At 51.0% G+C, this 15,894-nt stretch overlaps 2 protein-coding genes across 3 annotated transcripts in view; one reads left to right on the top strand and one right to left on the bottom strand.

The window, feature by feature from the left end:
- Positions 1–3,161: 3,161 nt before the first annotated feature.
- Positions 3,162–7,105, bottom strand: TIGD3 (tigger transposable element derived 3). Of its 2 annotated transcripts, none has more exons than XM_048858416.2 (2): positions 6,613–7,105; positions 3,162–5,328 (listed from the first exon to the last, which is right to left on the bottom strand). In XM_048858416.2, the coding sequence occupies exon 2, from the start codon at positions 5,319–5,321 to the stop codon at positions 3,879–3,881; it is 1,443 nt and encodes a 480-aa protein (XP_048714373.2). In that variant the 5' UTR covers positions 5,322–5,328; positions 6,613–7,105; the 3' UTR covers positions 3,162–3,878. The 2 variants fall into 2 exon arrangements, with proteins under 2 accessions (XP_048714373.2, XP_048714371.2); XM_048858414.2 differs by having other exon boundaries at positions 3,162–5,376; positions 6,613–7,098.
- A 4,844-nt stretch (positions 7,106–11,949) lies between these two features.
- Positions 11,950–15,894, top strand: part of FRMD8 (FERM domain containing 8) — a 51,512-nt gene continuing 47,567 nt past the window's right edge. Inside the window, exon 1 of the mRNA XM_075130438.1 lies at positions 11,950–12,427. The gene's annotated coding sequence lies outside the window, so the exon portion shown is untranslated. The remainder of the gene's footprint in view (positions 12,428–15,894) is intronic.

The raw sequence follows: 15,894 nt of genomic DNA, 5'->3' as shown, positions 1-15,894 counted from the left end.
AGTTCTCTTTTAAACCCTGTTATATTCCTAGCCTTCACAGTTATAGTCCTAGCCTTCACAAGATTCCTAGATTTCTGAGACTAGAGGGGCCCATTGTGATCATCTGGTCTGACCTCCTGTATAGCACAGGTCACTACTCAATTAATTCCTATTCGAACTGGAGCAGATCTGTCAGACCAACATCCAGTCTTGATTTAAAAAGTGCCAGTGTTGGAGAATCCACCACAGCCCTTCATCAATTGTTCCTTGGAACTTATTTGTCTGGCTTCAACGTCCAGCTGCTGGGTCATGTTAGGCCTTTGCTGGATAGACTGAAGAGCCCTCTATTATCAAATTTCTCTTCCCCACACAGGTACTTGGAGACTGTGACTGCAGGAAACCCAGGCTATCCATGGAAAGTTGGGGTTTTGATTTAAAGAAAATATTTTGCAGAAAGCACCTGCTTCCCCTGGGAAATGTCTGCGCATTTTTTGTATTGGTTTGGTGTGGTGTGTTTTGTTTTGTCAAAAATCAAATATTTCAATGTGGAGATGCTGCTGCAATGCTTCATGAGAGTTTTAGTTCGGGTGCCCCCTGTCCTTGTTTTTCCTCTATGGGCTGGTCTTTTCCAGACAGACTACGTTTTCAGTGAAGCACCCTTCCAAGAGGGAGGACAGCGGTGCATCATGGGAGATGTAGTCTGACTAGGGAGCCTGGCCTATAAAGGAGAATGGGAGCATGAGGTAACTGAAACACAACTCCCATGAAACACGGCGGCAGCAGTATCAACATGGTTTTTTGGGACAAAGTTTGGGTTTTGGCAGAAGTCTTTCAACCTTTGCTGAAAAAATCAAAATGATTTTTATTCATTTCTGTCAAAATTTTGCAAGGCAAACCCCCCCCTTTGGTTTACGGTGTTTGCTTTCCTGCAGTGACAACCATGGTGGAAATTTTGGAGAGGACGAGTCCAAACCTAGTGTATCTTAGGTATTGAAGGAGTTGTATGTGAATTCAGGGAGACCCTGGCCCTGCAGTCAGCTCTTAGTGGGGTGAACCCCTGAAGTAAACGGGGCTCTCTGAACATGTGTGCTGGAACAATCTGTATAGTGGGGGTGCTGAGCCATTAAACCAAACTGCAGATCCTGTATATAATGGAAACCAGTTCAAGCCAGGGGGTGCACCAGCACCCCCCTAGTTCCAGCACCTATGGCTCTGGAACCACGGCCCCAGACCTACTAACGGCCTCCTCTGCAAAGGGTGGTCTTTTTGCTGGAACTGACTGCAGCTCAGAGCCAACAGCACAGATACCCTCATTTCAGGGGAGAGCCTGAAACGTTGGTCATTGAACTGGATTGAAGTTTGCAATCTCGCACTTCTCCCAGCGCAGGAGGGCACATGAGATGATATTCCATGGCCCTTGCAGTCTATTAACAAGGTTTTGTTGTTCTTCCTGTAGAAGGACCCTGATCTTGCAAACTACTCAGGTATGTGAGTAAATTATTTATGGTCTGAGAGTGCCTGGCATTTCTGTCTAAGACTGGGGAGCCTCCCCCGCCCCCTTGGGCCAGGTGCTGCACAGACGCAGGGTGACACAGTCCCTGCAAGAGCTGAGAGCCTGAATAGACGGAGGGAAGGAGAGGAAAAAGAGGCACAGAATGGCAAATTGAACTGCTCCAGTCAGTGACAGGGCCAGAAACAGAACCCAGGAGTCCTGACACCTAGCCCACCCTGTTCTAACTCAGTAGATTCAGCTCCCTGCCCAGACCTGGGGATAGAACCCAGGAGTCCTGACTCCCACTGCTTTCCCATAAAGCTATCCTGGTATTTCCAGGTAACCGAGGACAAAGCAAAAACACCTCCCCAATCCTGGGGCTGTCATCTTTCTGCAGCAGAACAAACTGGGCATGTTTAACTCTCCCGACAGTGAGTTAAGTTTCCATTGGAAAAATAGGACCATCGGCCATTGTCTGTGCGGCATTCTGTCTGTGGGTCCAGCTCCCTGTGGCAGTACCATTTCCATAGGAAATATTGTACCATTTTACAGTGTGTGTTTCTTTAAAGGTGACTTGAAAAGAAGGTGGGGGAGGGGGAATTAATAAAATGAGGCATCTGCTCCTCTTTATGGCCTGTAAGTCTGGTTTGGTTATCTTGCTTTTTAAAGGTATTTTCTCGTTTATTAGGAGCATTACGGTAGCACTTAAAACCCCCATTATGCTGGGCCCTCTACACTTGGTGAGAGATGGTTCCTGCCTCCAAAGAGCTGAATCTAAATAGACGAAGGGTGGGAGAGGAAACTGAGGCACAGAGGATTTGGGACTTGCTCCAGGTCAGGGGCAGAGCCGGGAATAGAGCCCAGAAGAAGTCAGGACTCCCAGGGCCTGTCTACACTGAAATGTCAATCCAGGGTTAGTGGAACTGTAGGTCATAGATCCTGGGTTTGCTAACCTAGGGCTTGAGTGTCTACACTCCTTTGTAACCCCAGATTAGGAATTGTTGAACCCTGGGTCCCACCCTAGGGCTGCTGCATGATGCAGGCCCGAGTCCAACTACTGTGTCCCACACTTCTTTGCACCCTCCCAAAATGTGGCTGCTCTAGCCCTTTGGTCGTGGTGCAGGGTGGGAAACCTTGCCTGTCCAGAGGACAAAGAAAGTTGACCCATGGAATTGTGGGAGACCGTTGGCAGACTCCCAGGGCTTGAGTCCAATGGGCCTCTACCCTGCAAAGCAACAGGGCTTGAACCCTGGGTCCCAGCTTAACTCAGGCTTGGACCCTCTACTCCTGTGGGGTCCTCTGGCCCTGGGTTAGTGCATTTGTGTGTAGATGGCAGGGGGCTTAGGCCTGAGTTCAAACTCTGGGCTTACATTGCAGTGTAGACACCACGCCCCACTCAGAGCTGGGGATAGAACCCAGGGAATCCTGAGTCCCAGCCTCCTCTGCTCTGACCACTAGACACCACTCCCCTCCCAGAGCTAGGAATAGGACCCAGGAGTCCTGACTTCCAGACCAGTGCCCTACCTCCTGACCCCCACTTCTGTTCACCTCTGCAGCCGTGGAAGTTAAATCTTCCCATCCAAAGATCAGAGGCTGCTGGCTCTGGGGTGGTGTAGTACCTCATATTAGAACATCACTTCTCTTCCTCCCTTTCCTTGGATCCCTGGGAAGCTGAAGGATAATAAGGTGCCTAGAAAGGAAATCCATTTAATCCAGGGGCTGTTCTCCCCAATCGGGCTGGTTTTGCTATTGCTTTCGGGGGGTTGGCTTTGTTTTTGTTGAATGCCTAGAGCTCAAACAATTGGGAGAAAAACTGTCAAAATTCAACTTCCCCCTTTCTTTCTTCCTTGGATTTATTTCATGCAGAAGTGCAGTTCTGTGGGCAAAAGTTTCCAAGCCTGAGTCGGGAGTGGGGGAGTGTTGCGGTAATTGTGATTTCATTAAGACGACACAAACCTGACTCAAGCCTGAGTTCTAAAGAGGCCTGGCCCCTTTTGGGGTGGTGACTAGCAGGACACCCTTGAAATGGGGGCACCCCAGAATTGCCAGTGGAAAATATTTGGCTGAGGATCCTGCTGAGGGTGGTGGTAACAGCAATAACTAGTAATGTGGGCTCTTTCAGATCTTTATATGCCCATAAAGGTGCGCCCAGAAGAAAGAAAAGGGCCGGTCTCCAATTCCTCTCCCCCAGAACCAGCTCTCAGAGGCCATGGCAGAGAATGTGGACATGAATCCAGTCCCTCGTGCCCCCCAGTGGGGGATGACTCCAGCCCCCTAGCGCTCGGGCACTGCACGATTGGGCTGGAATCCCCCTCTCCAAGCACTGAGTCGGTGCGGTACAGGGTCACCAGCCCCTCCATGCTCCAGTGTTGGGAGGCCGCCGGAGGCAGTGTGGGGAGTTGGGCGCTCACTGGCAGCACAGCCGCTCCACCTCCTCCTCGCAGCTGTAGAACTGCCGGAAGACCCCCTCGGCCGAGCCGTTGCACTCGAACCAGCGCCGCAGGGTCCCCAGGGCCTTCAGGGCATCGGCCTTGGTGGGCAGGCTGCCAAAAAGGTCCTCCCCCTCCCGCTCCTCCTCTTCCTCCTCCTTGTAGGCCCTGGCTGGGGGCAGGGCTGGGGCACAGGCCAGCTCTGTCTCCATGTCAACGAAGCGCCGGAATTCTTCCGGGCTCATCCCCCTGGGGGGGTCATGGCTGGAGGGTCCCAGGGACCCCTTCCCCGTGGAGCAGCCAGCCTCCCCAAAGCACCGTTCCACCAGGGAGGGCTGGACTTTGTCCCAAGCGGCCGCCACCATGTGAAGGGCGTCCAGCACGGTGATGGAGGCGGCGATGGAGGCGGGGGAGCTGTCGGTCTCGTTGCCGATGGAGGACACTTTGCCCAGAAGCCTGCGCTTGTAGCGGGATTTGAAATCCCGGACGATGTCAGGGTGGAGCGGGCATGGCGAGGGGCCGTCGCTGTGGCGAGGCCGCGGGGGCATGAAGACCAGGCGGATGTTGGCAGGCTCCGGCTCGGGGCAGCGCCGCTCGGAGTCCAGCACCAACGCCACACTGCGGTGCTGCCGGCCCATCTCCCGGTCAAAGTCTGTCAGCCACTCGGAGAAGAGCTCTGCTGTCAGCTGCCCGTCGGTGCTGCTGCGGTAAAGCACCGGCAAAGTTTCCGTGTTGACCCCAAAGAAACAGCGCGGAGCCAGCCGCCTGCCGACCACCACGGGCTTCCGCTTCTCCGTGCCGCTCCCGTTCACGCATAGCGCCACGCACAGCCACTCCCTGCCCTCCCGCTCCCTGCCAGGCATGGCCTTATACAGGAGCACCACTTCCCCGCAGCCAAAAACGTTCTCCGGGGCAAAATCCTTCAGCAGCTGGGGCAGGCTGAGGGAAGCCGGCGCCGGCCCCTTGGTGCACAGGGGCTCCGGGGCGTGGACAGCTCGTGCCGGGTGTCGCTGGCCAAAGCAGACGTTGTTACGGCGCTTCCACCGCACCAGCCAGCCGATGCTAGGCACAAACTCCTGGCCCATGATGTCCGCAAGCTCCTTGGCTTTCTGGAGCAGCATGGGCCCCGTGACATCCCACATCTTGGTGCGGGCGATGTGGAACCAGCACAGCAGGGCCTCATCGATGCTGCTGTATTTGGACTCCCGCTTGCGCTTCCGCTCCCGGTTGGCTGTCCCGCTGCACCAGTCAGCCAACAGCTTCTCCTTGTTCTTGCAGATGCGGGAGATCTGGGGCTGGGAGACTTGGAAGCGACGGGCCACCTCTGACTGGGACATCTTGGATTCGTCCAGCATCTCCAGCACCTGGATCTTCTCTGCCAAGGAAAGAGCATGAAGTTTCTTCTTCCCGTTCAGCTCCATGATGGCCCTGGAGTGGGAGGTGAAGGGATGTGCCAGGCACTGGGGGCTGGAATATCTAGAGGAGAAACAGGAGACCCTCCCACCCAACCCCCCCAGAAAACCCTGATCAGCCATTGGTAAGACAGGGAGACAGAATCCAAGGGAAACTTAATAACGCTGGGGATAGAACCCAAGTGTCCTGACTCCCAGCTCCTGCCCCCCATCTCACTAGGTTCCATTCCCCTCCCAGAGCTGGGACTAGAGCCCTGGAGTCTTGGCTCCCAGAACCATATTCAGTTCACTCAGCCATAACCACCTAAATGTAATTTTAATAAATATGGGAGAGATTTCTGGGGAGACTGTCTCAGCTAGTTAAATGCCTAATTTGAAGGGAGCCACCCAGCTCAAAACTGCCCCCAAATTTAGGTTGCTTAAAAATTCAGCTTGTCCAAAAGATGATGGATCGTACGCTTTTAGGGGCAGGGATTGTCTTATTTCATGCAGCTCCTGGCACAACAGATGTCTCTGATCTCGGTCGAGCGGGGTCTGGTGCAGAACCATGGGGCCCCATTCTCAGCTGGGGGTCTGTGTAGTGCTTGACACAAGAGGGGCCCTGATCTCAGCCAGGGAGGAAAGAGGGGGCCAGTATCCTGCACAATGGGGCCCTGATTTCAGCTGGGTGTCCTAATAGAAAACTTGTGCTGCTGTTAGTGACATTTTATTGTAATGTCCCCTTTCTCCTACAGTGGGCACAGCCCAAACATTGTCTCCTTGGGGCAACTGCCATGTAAGGGGGAAACCAGGCTCGGCATTCCTCACCTGTAGATGGTTTTTAATAATAGGAGCCGCCCTGCTAGATAAAAGCCATGGGCTGAATGGAACAGCCACCAGCACCCGCCGCTTCACAGGAAAGTACCGGGACCCCTGCAGCTGCGGGATGACTTGCCATATAGGGGGAGGGGTAAGATTTTGCTCCTGACCCCAGTAGCTAGAGGTTGGCTTCGTGTCCCTTCCAGCTATTAGGAATCCGAAGTGTGGGGGAAAGATGCCCCGCAGACAGGCTTCATGTCAACGCCGCCCACCCCCCCACCCCCCAACACACACTCACACACACACACCCCGTAGCACGATGCCCCCCGGGGGGGGGCGAACCCGCAGCGGGCGCGGGGAGGGGAGGGTGGCTAAATCTGGCATAAGCTGCCGGGCAGGGCTGTGTGGGGGTGAGGACAGGACCGCAGATCGGCAGGCCTCGCGCACCGCCCCAGCTCCGGGGGGGAAATCCCCGGGCAAGCGGCCTTCGCTCTGTACGTACCTAGTCGGGAGACTGGTCCCCCGGCTCGTCAGGGGCCGTCCATCGGGGCCATTCCCGGCCTGGGGCGCTCCCGGATCCTCGACCCCCCCCGTCCCCCCCGAATCTGTAGTTTTCAGGCGGCGGCGGCGGCGGCAAAAGCTCGGGGTAAAGCCCGGCAGCCGGATCGCGGCGCTTCAGGCGCTCGGGAAACCCGCCCGGCGGCTGGTTCGGCTCGGCCGCCCAGGGTTCGGCGAGCCGGGTTTACACGCTCCTACCCTGGAGCTCGCCCCTTGTCTGGGTCCGGAAAGGAATGTAAATGGGGAAGCAAAGAGGGGGATTATGGGTCATTGCCTCGCCCCTTGCAAGGGCGGAAAGTCTGGGGGCTGTAGCGGGAGCCTAGCGGGCTTTCACTTAGCCGCTGGCGCGGCTGAAGGGTGGGTGGTTCTGCTCCCCGTAGGGAAGGGGGTGAATTTCCCCGGCTGGCAGGACCTTGGGTGTGAAAATCCTACAACCAACAAGAGCAGGAGTTTTGTGTCAGATGGTTTGTTATCCCGTAAGGGGGCCTGGGCAGAGACTGCTGGCGAATGGCCCAGGCCTGAGCATGGTTTTACTGGAAGGAGACATGCTGGAGAGACTTTTGATTGTTGAGAGCCATGTATTTTTGGGTGCATATTTATCCTCCAGTCGTGGAACGGCAGTGTGTTGTCTGGCAGAATCAGGACTCCTGGCTTCTCTTCCAGACTCCCAGGCCCCCTGCGCCAGCCCACTGGACCTCCCTCCCATGCACTGAAGCTTGGAACAGAACCCAGGAGTCCTGGCGGCCAGCCACCCCCATTCCCCAGCTCCAACCTGGGAGTTCCCCCTAGGGTGCAATGGGGGCCATATAGGTTAATCAACCAGCAAAGACTGTGAAAGAGGGAGACCACTAAAAACTGCCTTTAAAATGCTTCTAAACCAGCTGGCTGCTAACCCAGTCCTGGCTGCACAGACATCCCAGATGCTCTCTAGAGAGGAGCAGCAGGGTGCTGTAGTAAAGACTGGAGCATTGTTTTCATGTCATAAGCAACCTGTTGTTTCCTGTCCATCTTAGCACATCTCAGACTCTGTATTGGCTTTACATCCCTCTGAATAAATACAGATGGGGGACAGACCCTCAGTATCTCCATGTCTGTATCTACACTGCAGAAACCATGTCGGCCTAGCCCTGGTGTGTAGACACAGCCTATGCCAACAGAAGGCGGTTTTCCTGCCAGTACGGGAACACTGCGTCCCCAAAGGAAATTAGCAACGTTGATGGAAGCCCTCTTCCATTGGCATAGTAGCATCTGCACTGGGGATTTGGTCGGCATCTCTGTCAGTCGGGCATGGTTATGTCAATATCACTTTTCATTGTCGGCCAGGTTGCACTACAAATTTCTCCTGGTATAATGATGCTGGATGAAGTGGGGGATATTTTTGTGACATTTTTATACTGGCATAAAAGTCTATAGCTTATTTTGCTCAGGGAAATGGTATAAGCTATACCAGCAAAAGGACTCTTTTTTTGTATAAAGTATTACATCACCTCTAGGCTGGGAGTGGCATCCCACTGAAAGACTTAGAACTATTTAGCCTCACAAAGAGAACTGGGAAGAGGTTGTGGACTATAGCACTGTACTTACATGGGGGGAAAAGAAAAGGAGTACAAGTGGAACCTTAGAGACTAACCAATTTATTTGAGCATAAGCTTTCGTGAGCTACATACGATGAAGTGAGCTGTAGCTCACGAAAGCTTATGCTCAAATAAATTGGTTAGTCTCTAAGGTGCCACAAGTACTCCTTTTCTTTTTGCGAATACAGACTAACACGGCTGCTACTCTGAAACCTTACATGGAGGAGCGGCTCTCAGAGCAGAGAGCTCTGTAATGTAGCAGACAAAGGCAGGAGATCTGCTGGCTGGGGGCAGAAGTGAGAGAAATTCAGTCCCAAATTTTTAACAGTTAACCATTGGAACATTTGACCTAGGGATGGGGTGGATTCACTATTGCTTGGTGTCTGTAAATCAAGATCCAGAGTCTCTGTTTAAAATGCACACACTTGCTCCATTGCAGGTTATGGGCCTGAGGCAGGAATCAGTGGGTGATTTTTTTATTATTGTTATTTTAGAATAAAAACTAAATTTTTGTGGATTTTCACAAATTTTGTTATGGGCCTGAGGCAGGAATCAGTGGGTGATTTTTTTATTATTGTTATTTTAGAATAAAAACTAAATTTTTGTGGATTTTCACAAATTTTTTTCTCTCCAGTTTTCAGTGGCTTTTAGCTGAAATTTGTTCAAGGTTTTGTTTTCGTTTTGATTTTCCCCCAGAAAACTTGCTTTGATTTTTTTTCTGATGGGGAAAAAATTGTGTTTTTCCCAACCCACAAAAGTGATTTTCAGTATATTTCAGGAAATTTTACAGTTTAAGGCAGCTCTTGGCTGAAAAATTTTACTTTTTAAATTTTTTTTTGCCAAAATATGTATTTTTCTGCCAAAAACTATTTGGGAGGTTTAATGTTATGGTTTTTGGCAGAACATTTTATGTGTTTTGGTGGGTTTCATAGAAAATTTGGGGTTTTTTTTGACATTTTTTTTCCATTGTTCGCAGTGGTGTTGTAGCCATGTTGGTCCGAAAATATTAAAGAGACAAGGTGGGTAAGGTAATCTCTTTTATTGGACCAACTTCTGTTGGTGAAAGAGCCATGCTTTCAGCTCTGTGTAAGCTGGAAGATTGTCTCTTTCACCAACAGAGGTTGGTCCAATAAAAGAGATTACCTCACCCACCTTCTTTCTCTCAAATTTTCCACTGACATTTTTGACAAAACAAACAATACTTTGTTTTTGTCATCATTTAAACTTTCCTGGGGGATGCGGGGGGTGAATTTTCAACGAGCTCTGATGGCATCTTTTCCCCTTGCTGAGCTCTACACCAACGCCTTCTAGCAAAACCCACATAGCCGCTCTGGCTGTCACAGGGTGGAGAGAAGCTGTGGGGAGTGAGGCATGGGAAGTGGAGTGTGTAGTTAGAGCAGCACTGGGGCTGCTCTCATTCTGTTCTGTGTGGATTCATCACAGTGGTATCTGGGCACCTTCCAGTGGGCCACTGAGCAGCATGACTCCACAGATGTCCTATAGGGTTTCTTCTTCCCTCCTCTCCCAGGGGGAGAACCACGAGCAGTGGAATGTCTTGTTTTGGTAGGGTGTTTTAATATAGCTGTTGCTCTCTATTTGTATTAGAGAAGGCAGGGCAAGGAGAGGCACCTTGCACTTGGAGTAGAAGGCGGTGAGGTTTGGGATGGGTCTTAGCTCCTCAGGGAGCTCATTCTACAACACCCCCCTCCCCGAAAGATGTGTCGCCTCGCACAGATGAGCTTTACCCTTAGTGTAAGGAGTGCCACTGGGCCAGAGGAGCAGAGTGGGGGTCTCCATCCTGGAATTACAGGCGGTCTTCTTGGTACCTTAGGTGCAAGTCATGGAGCCTGCAGGACCCAGACCTTGACCTTGATTCACCATTGTATGGGAAGCCAGGGCAAAGCACAGAGGACAGGGCTGATATGTTAACAGTAGCCGGCACTGCTGAGGAGATACGCCGCAGCTGCCCACGTCAGCTGGAGTTTCCTAAGGGCTGAAGACATCACATCCAGGTCACTGCAGTGCTGTGGTCGAGCTGAGCAATGACCAGGGCTGAATAACTGAGGCCAGGTCATGGTTGGCCAGGCTGGGGCAACATCTCCGAGCCAGCCGGAGATGGTTGAAAGTGTTACTCACGGAGTGGGCACTGGTGCAGGGCGGGGCCTGACTCTGGCAAGTGCCAGGTGATTTAAAAACATCTGGGGGTTGAGCGTTAAACCAGACCAGCAGCCATGTAGCTTTGCTTTCTCTGCCTGTGATCAGCAGAGTTCAGGACAGCTGTATCTTTGAGCCCCTCATTGATTTGTTTGACTAAAGCATTTTCCAGAAAGGCAGCCAGTCTGGATCTGATGGAGAATCCACCCCTGTCCTTGGCAGGTTGTTCCAATTGTTAATCACCCTCCCTTTGAAAAAAATGTGTCCTGTATTGGAATGTGTCTGGCTTTCACTTCCAGCCTTTGGTTCTTAGTCTGCCTTTCTCCACAAGGTTAAAGAGCCCTTTAGGACCTGGGATTTTCTCTGTGGGAAGGTGCTTACATACATGATCAACTCACTGCTTAATCTTCTTTGTGATTAAACTAAACAGATCAAGTTCCTTAAGTCTCTTGCTGTCAGGGCTTTTTTCCACCCTTCTCAGTGGCTCTTTTCTGCACACTCTCCAATTTAACCAACATCTTTCCTAAAATGTGGACCCCAGAACTGGACGCACTATTCCAGTACCAGTCTCACCAGTGTCCTATACAGAGGTCAAATAACCTCCCTCCTCCTGCTCACTACTCCCCTCTTTATGCATTTGTGACTGGATATACCAGACCCTCTGAAGCACCCTGCTGGAGGCCTTGTGGCCCTGCCACACCCTGTCCCAAAACAGGGCAATGGAGAGGGTCCTCCAAGCTGCCTAGAGTGACTGTGTGAGACACAGCCAATCAGGGCCCAGGGGTCTATTATAAGATGAACTGCAGGGCCAGAGGGAATTCAGTTCCTTGCTGGAGCTGTAGGGGGTGAGTCTGGAGGGCTGATGGAGTTGCAGAACCCTGAACAGGGCAGCACTGCCAGAACCTAGGGAGAGCAAGAAGGCACCTTGAGCTGGTTACTGGGACTCCATTAGGACAGGGCCCTGAGGTAAAGGTGCAGACGCTGCAGGGAAGTGACTCGGGGAATTAGAGAAACTGTGTGACATAGTTAAAGGGACACAGCAGACAGCTGTGATCTACAGGGTCCCTGGGCTGGGAGCTGGAGTAGTGGGCAGGCCTGGGTCCCCCACCCTGCTAGCCACTGGGGGGAAATGGCCTGAACATTGAGGCACCCCAGAAGGAGAACTGAACTTTAGTGGCCCAACTGGAGAGCTGTAGCCAGGAAGCCCCAAGAGGATGAAGACATTATCGCTGCTCTGGGATAGAGCAGTGTCCCAGGGCTCCCTGCCTGGAGACAATCTGAGAGCTAGTGTTCAGGTGTGCTCAGAGTGCACCCTGTTACAGCATCCCAGGACTGGATCAGCCTGTGGTGGGGCATCCACCTCACACTGGCCAGTAAGGGGTAAATAAAGCCCTAGGGCGGCTGAGCGAAAAGCAGACAATAGGAGAGGGGCTGTGAGGAGTGGCCAATCAGGGCCGAGCAGACTCATATAAGAAGAGTTGCAGGATGGACAGAGGAGAGCAGGGTGAGTAGCTGCCTGGAGCTGGAGTAGGCAGCTTTGTATATGGAGTAGGCAGCATTGTATCTGGAGTAGGCTGCAATGTTGTAGCACCTTGGACAGAGCAGTGCAGGCAGGACCCCAGGGAGAGGGGAAGGAGCTCCAGATGAGCTGCTGAGACTGAGGCAGTTGCTGTAGCCCCGGGGAAGTGATCCAGGGAAATGCAAACAAACACAGTGACTGTGGATCAGAGGGTCCCTGGGCTCAGATCTGGAATAGTGGACAGGCCTGGGTCTCCCCATTGTGGAAGTAGGAGGACAGTTTTTTCTGCAGTCACCTCTGGGGAAGTGGCTGGACTACTGAGGAGCTAAACCTCTCCCAGAAGGGGGACATGGACAGTGCCACGGCCAGAGGGTTGAGCCATAAAGAGGACGCTGCAGTTCCTGAGGCAGCGAGAGGGGCTGCAGGCAGACGGCAGAGATCGAGTGGCAGTGTGCAGACTGTCTACCTTGAGCTCAGCCCCAGAGCGACCTGGGGGAGGCACCAGTCCGTTGGTGAGTAACACACCATGAGACAGCCCTTTGGGCCACTGTATTGCACTGGCAGCTCATATCGAGCTGCTTGTCCACTATGACCCCCCCACCCCCTATATCCTTTACAGTCACTGCTTTCCAAGATAAAACCTTCAAAATGAAAGCCCATGTTTGCTTGGCATGGAAAACAGACCCACCTTGACATCCGTGCCCTTTCATTTAGTGAAAGGGTTTCCCATGGCATCTTTGGCTGTAACTTTTCTTCCCATCCATGTCCAGCTGCACTCCAGAAATGGCTGCATATCCATGGGGCTTGCTATAAGACATTGTGTCGCAGTTATGGGGGAAAGACCTTACACTATATCTAAGGATAGGTGGTATGAAGGCAGAGAAGTAGGAGTCAAGACTCCTGGGTTCTTTTCCTAGCTCTGGGAGAAGTGTGGTCTAAGGGATTAGACCAGGGGAGCAGGAGGGCTGGGAGTTAGGACTTGTGGGTTCCAGTTCCAGGAGGGGAGTTGGGGGAGAGGGGGGCTGGGAGTCAAGACTTCTGGGTTCTATTCCTAGTTTGGCTGTATTATGCATAAAATATTTGACGGTAGTTAACCTCCTTCTGGAGGATCTAATTAATGAGTCCACACCAGCCAGAAATGGGTTGCAAAGGACCCATGTGTGGGAAAACAAGATACAGCGTGATATTGTTTTGCACTGATGCATCTATTCATCTTGGAGTAGGAATGGCTTCCCAGAGGTACAGTGGCTTTGCACACACACACGCGCTCAAGGCTGTGTTAGCTACAGGAAAGATGTACAAGCTCAAACTATCAGCCATCTTATCCTGGGTCTGATTACACCCACCAGCACTTACAGTGAACATCCTGGGGGCTTGGATGTGTGCCAATGAAGCATTACTAACCCCAAGACTGGGATAGCTGCTCTCTCTCATCTCTCACACATATCCAAGGCCTGGAGAAGCCTATTCCTTCACACAGTGAAGTCTCACGTCTCCAGAAGCCCACTATGTATTCACCGCCAGTCTGGGTATTGCTTTAATATACCAGGCCTTTAATCTCGTTCGCCACCGCTTCGGTTCTGACCTCCTTTCTAAGAGCAGCTCTCTCCAGGTTTGACAGAGCTTGTGAGACAGGCTTTCAAACAAGATTGTTGGGATCTCTTAGGGTTAAGTATAACAATAAGTTGCTAATGTGCTGACATGGTATTAGGGGACAAAGGCAGATGTAGGCAATATTTTTGGGTCTAAATACATAAGTTACAGATTATTCTGTCTAATACATAAGTTGCAAATTCTTCAGTATTTCTTTGTCTAAAATATAAGTTGCCAGATTCTTTCCTTCTCTGTTGCTCATAAAGATTGATAAGGATGCAGCTGCAAGAGAAATGCCCTTTGTGTAAAAGAAGGTAAAAGGAATGTTAACTTCCCCTCCCTCCCTTTCCCAGCTACATAAACCAGCCCTGGCTTAGGACCTCTTCTCCCCTGAGAACTGTTCATGGCCCCTTCCTCCCTCCCCTGAGAACTGCTAATGAGGAAGATTTATGGCAACAAATTGTTGCCAAGAAATGTATCTTCAAGGTAAAAGTAATGTGCAATGCTATGAGTAATAGACAGAGATGGCTTTACTAATAGTGGGTGTTTCTGTTTATTAATAAAGGGGTTTTGGGGTGTTGTAACAAATGTAGGCATGAACATACTAATCTAAACAAAAAGAGTGTTGTAATCAATTTGGTGTTTACTGGACAATTGGGTCCAGGGGAACAAGTACCGCAATAAAGAAGCCTGTACTCAAATCCACCTCTCGCAATGTTCCTTCTAATTTTTGACAGGCTGTGTGCGCAAAAAATTTCTTCTGTGCAAATTTTTGTGCGTGTGGTGTTTTGCCGTGTGCTTGGGGTTTAGGATCTGTTCCCACACAGCTTAGAGGGAACAGTGCCTCTGGGTCAACCTGCTTCTTTTTTCCTCTAACAGAGATCACAATACATTTCAATCCTTGTGCTGGGTGCTGCACAGACCCCGCTCCGTGACTCTGATGGGGCAGCAGGGGAAGCATAATTTCAGGAGCACCACAGATCAGGACCAAGATTGGGGCCCTTTGTGCTGGGCCTTGCACAGACCATGACTGAGATCAGGGGCCCTGTTTTGCCAGGTGTTGCACAAACTTCCCCCCCCCCCCCGGCCCCTTGATAGGGGGCCATCATGCCAGGTGCTGCACAGACCCTGACCGAGTTCAGGACTCCTGTGGGCTGTGCACTGCCCAGCTGGTCCCTGCCACAATGACCTTCCGGTCTAAGTGGACAAAAAGGAATAATTATCCCTATTTTACAGGTGTGCAAGTGGAGGCAGAATGAGATGAACAAATGATATGGCTAGATTCTCACTGGAACGTATGAAGGGAGACTATGCTAGGCTGGGGAAGACACTTAAGGAAATCGAGGCTCAGGTGATCTTTAGTGGGATTCTGCCTGTTCCTAGAGAAGGGCAACAAAGGTGTGACAAGATTATGACTATCAACAGATGGCTTAGGCAGGGGGCCTATAAGGAGGGCTTTGGGATGTATGGCCACTGGGAGGCATTCATGGACAGAGGACAGTTCTCTCGGGATGGACTTCATCTGAGTAGGGAAAGGAAATAGACTTCTAGGATGGAGGCTGGCACAACTGATTAAGAGAGCTTTAAACTAGGAATTTGAGGGAGATGGTTGGGAGATGTCCAGGTAATCTCCACACGGGATTTTAGCATTGAGAGGGAAGAAAACGAAGTAAGAAAGGATACAGCCGTGGGTAGGAGAATGTATATAAGGAGGAAGGGCAGTGTGGATACCAGTCTAATAGGTTATACTGGCTGTAGAATGACCATACCTAATCGGGTAAAGAATGTGAGCAAGGCCAAACAGCAAAAATTAAGATGTTTGTACACCAATGCGAGGAGCCTAGATAACAAAATGGAGGAACTAGAGCTATTGGTGCAGGAAGTGAAACCAGATATTTTCGGGATAACAGAAACATGGTGGAATAGTAGTCATGACTGGACTACGGGTATTGAAGTGTATGTGCTAGTCAGGAAAGACAGAAGTAAAGGTGGTGGAGTAGCATTGTAGATCAATGATGAGGTAGAATGTAAAGAAATAAGAAGCGATGGAATGGATAAGAGTCTGTCTGGGAAAAAATTACATTAGGGAAGAAAACTACTAGAGCCCTCTTTAATGTTTTTAATGAAGTAAATACTAAGGGAAACTGTGTGATCATGGGAGACTTTAACTTCCCAGATATAGACTGGAGGACAAGTGCTAGTAAGAAGGCTCAGATTTTCCTAGATGCGATAGCTGATGGATTCCTTCATCAAGCAGTTACTGAACCAACTAGAGGGGATGCCATTTTAGATTTGGTTTTGGTGACCTCCTAGAAGAAATGGTTGTAGGGGATAATCTTGGTTCAAGTGATCATGAGCTAATTCAGTTCAAACTGAATAGAAGGAT

The sequence above is a fragment of the Caretta caretta genome, chromosome 7, assembly GCF_965140235.1.
Source record: "Caretta caretta isolate rCarCar2 chromosome 7, rCarCar1.hap1, whole genome shotgun sequence".
Classification (NCBI taxonomy): domain Eukaryota; kingdom Metazoa; phylum Chordata; order Testudines; family Cheloniidae; genus Caretta; species Caretta caretta.
This window is presented reverse-complemented; position numbering and strand designations above follow the sequence as displayed.

What these genes read in the sequence shown, in the direction of transcription:
- TIGD3 (XM_048858416.2), bottom strand. Translation starts at nt 5,321, where the DNA reads ATGGAGCTGAACGGGAAGAAGAAACTTCATGCTCTTTCCTTGGCAGAG.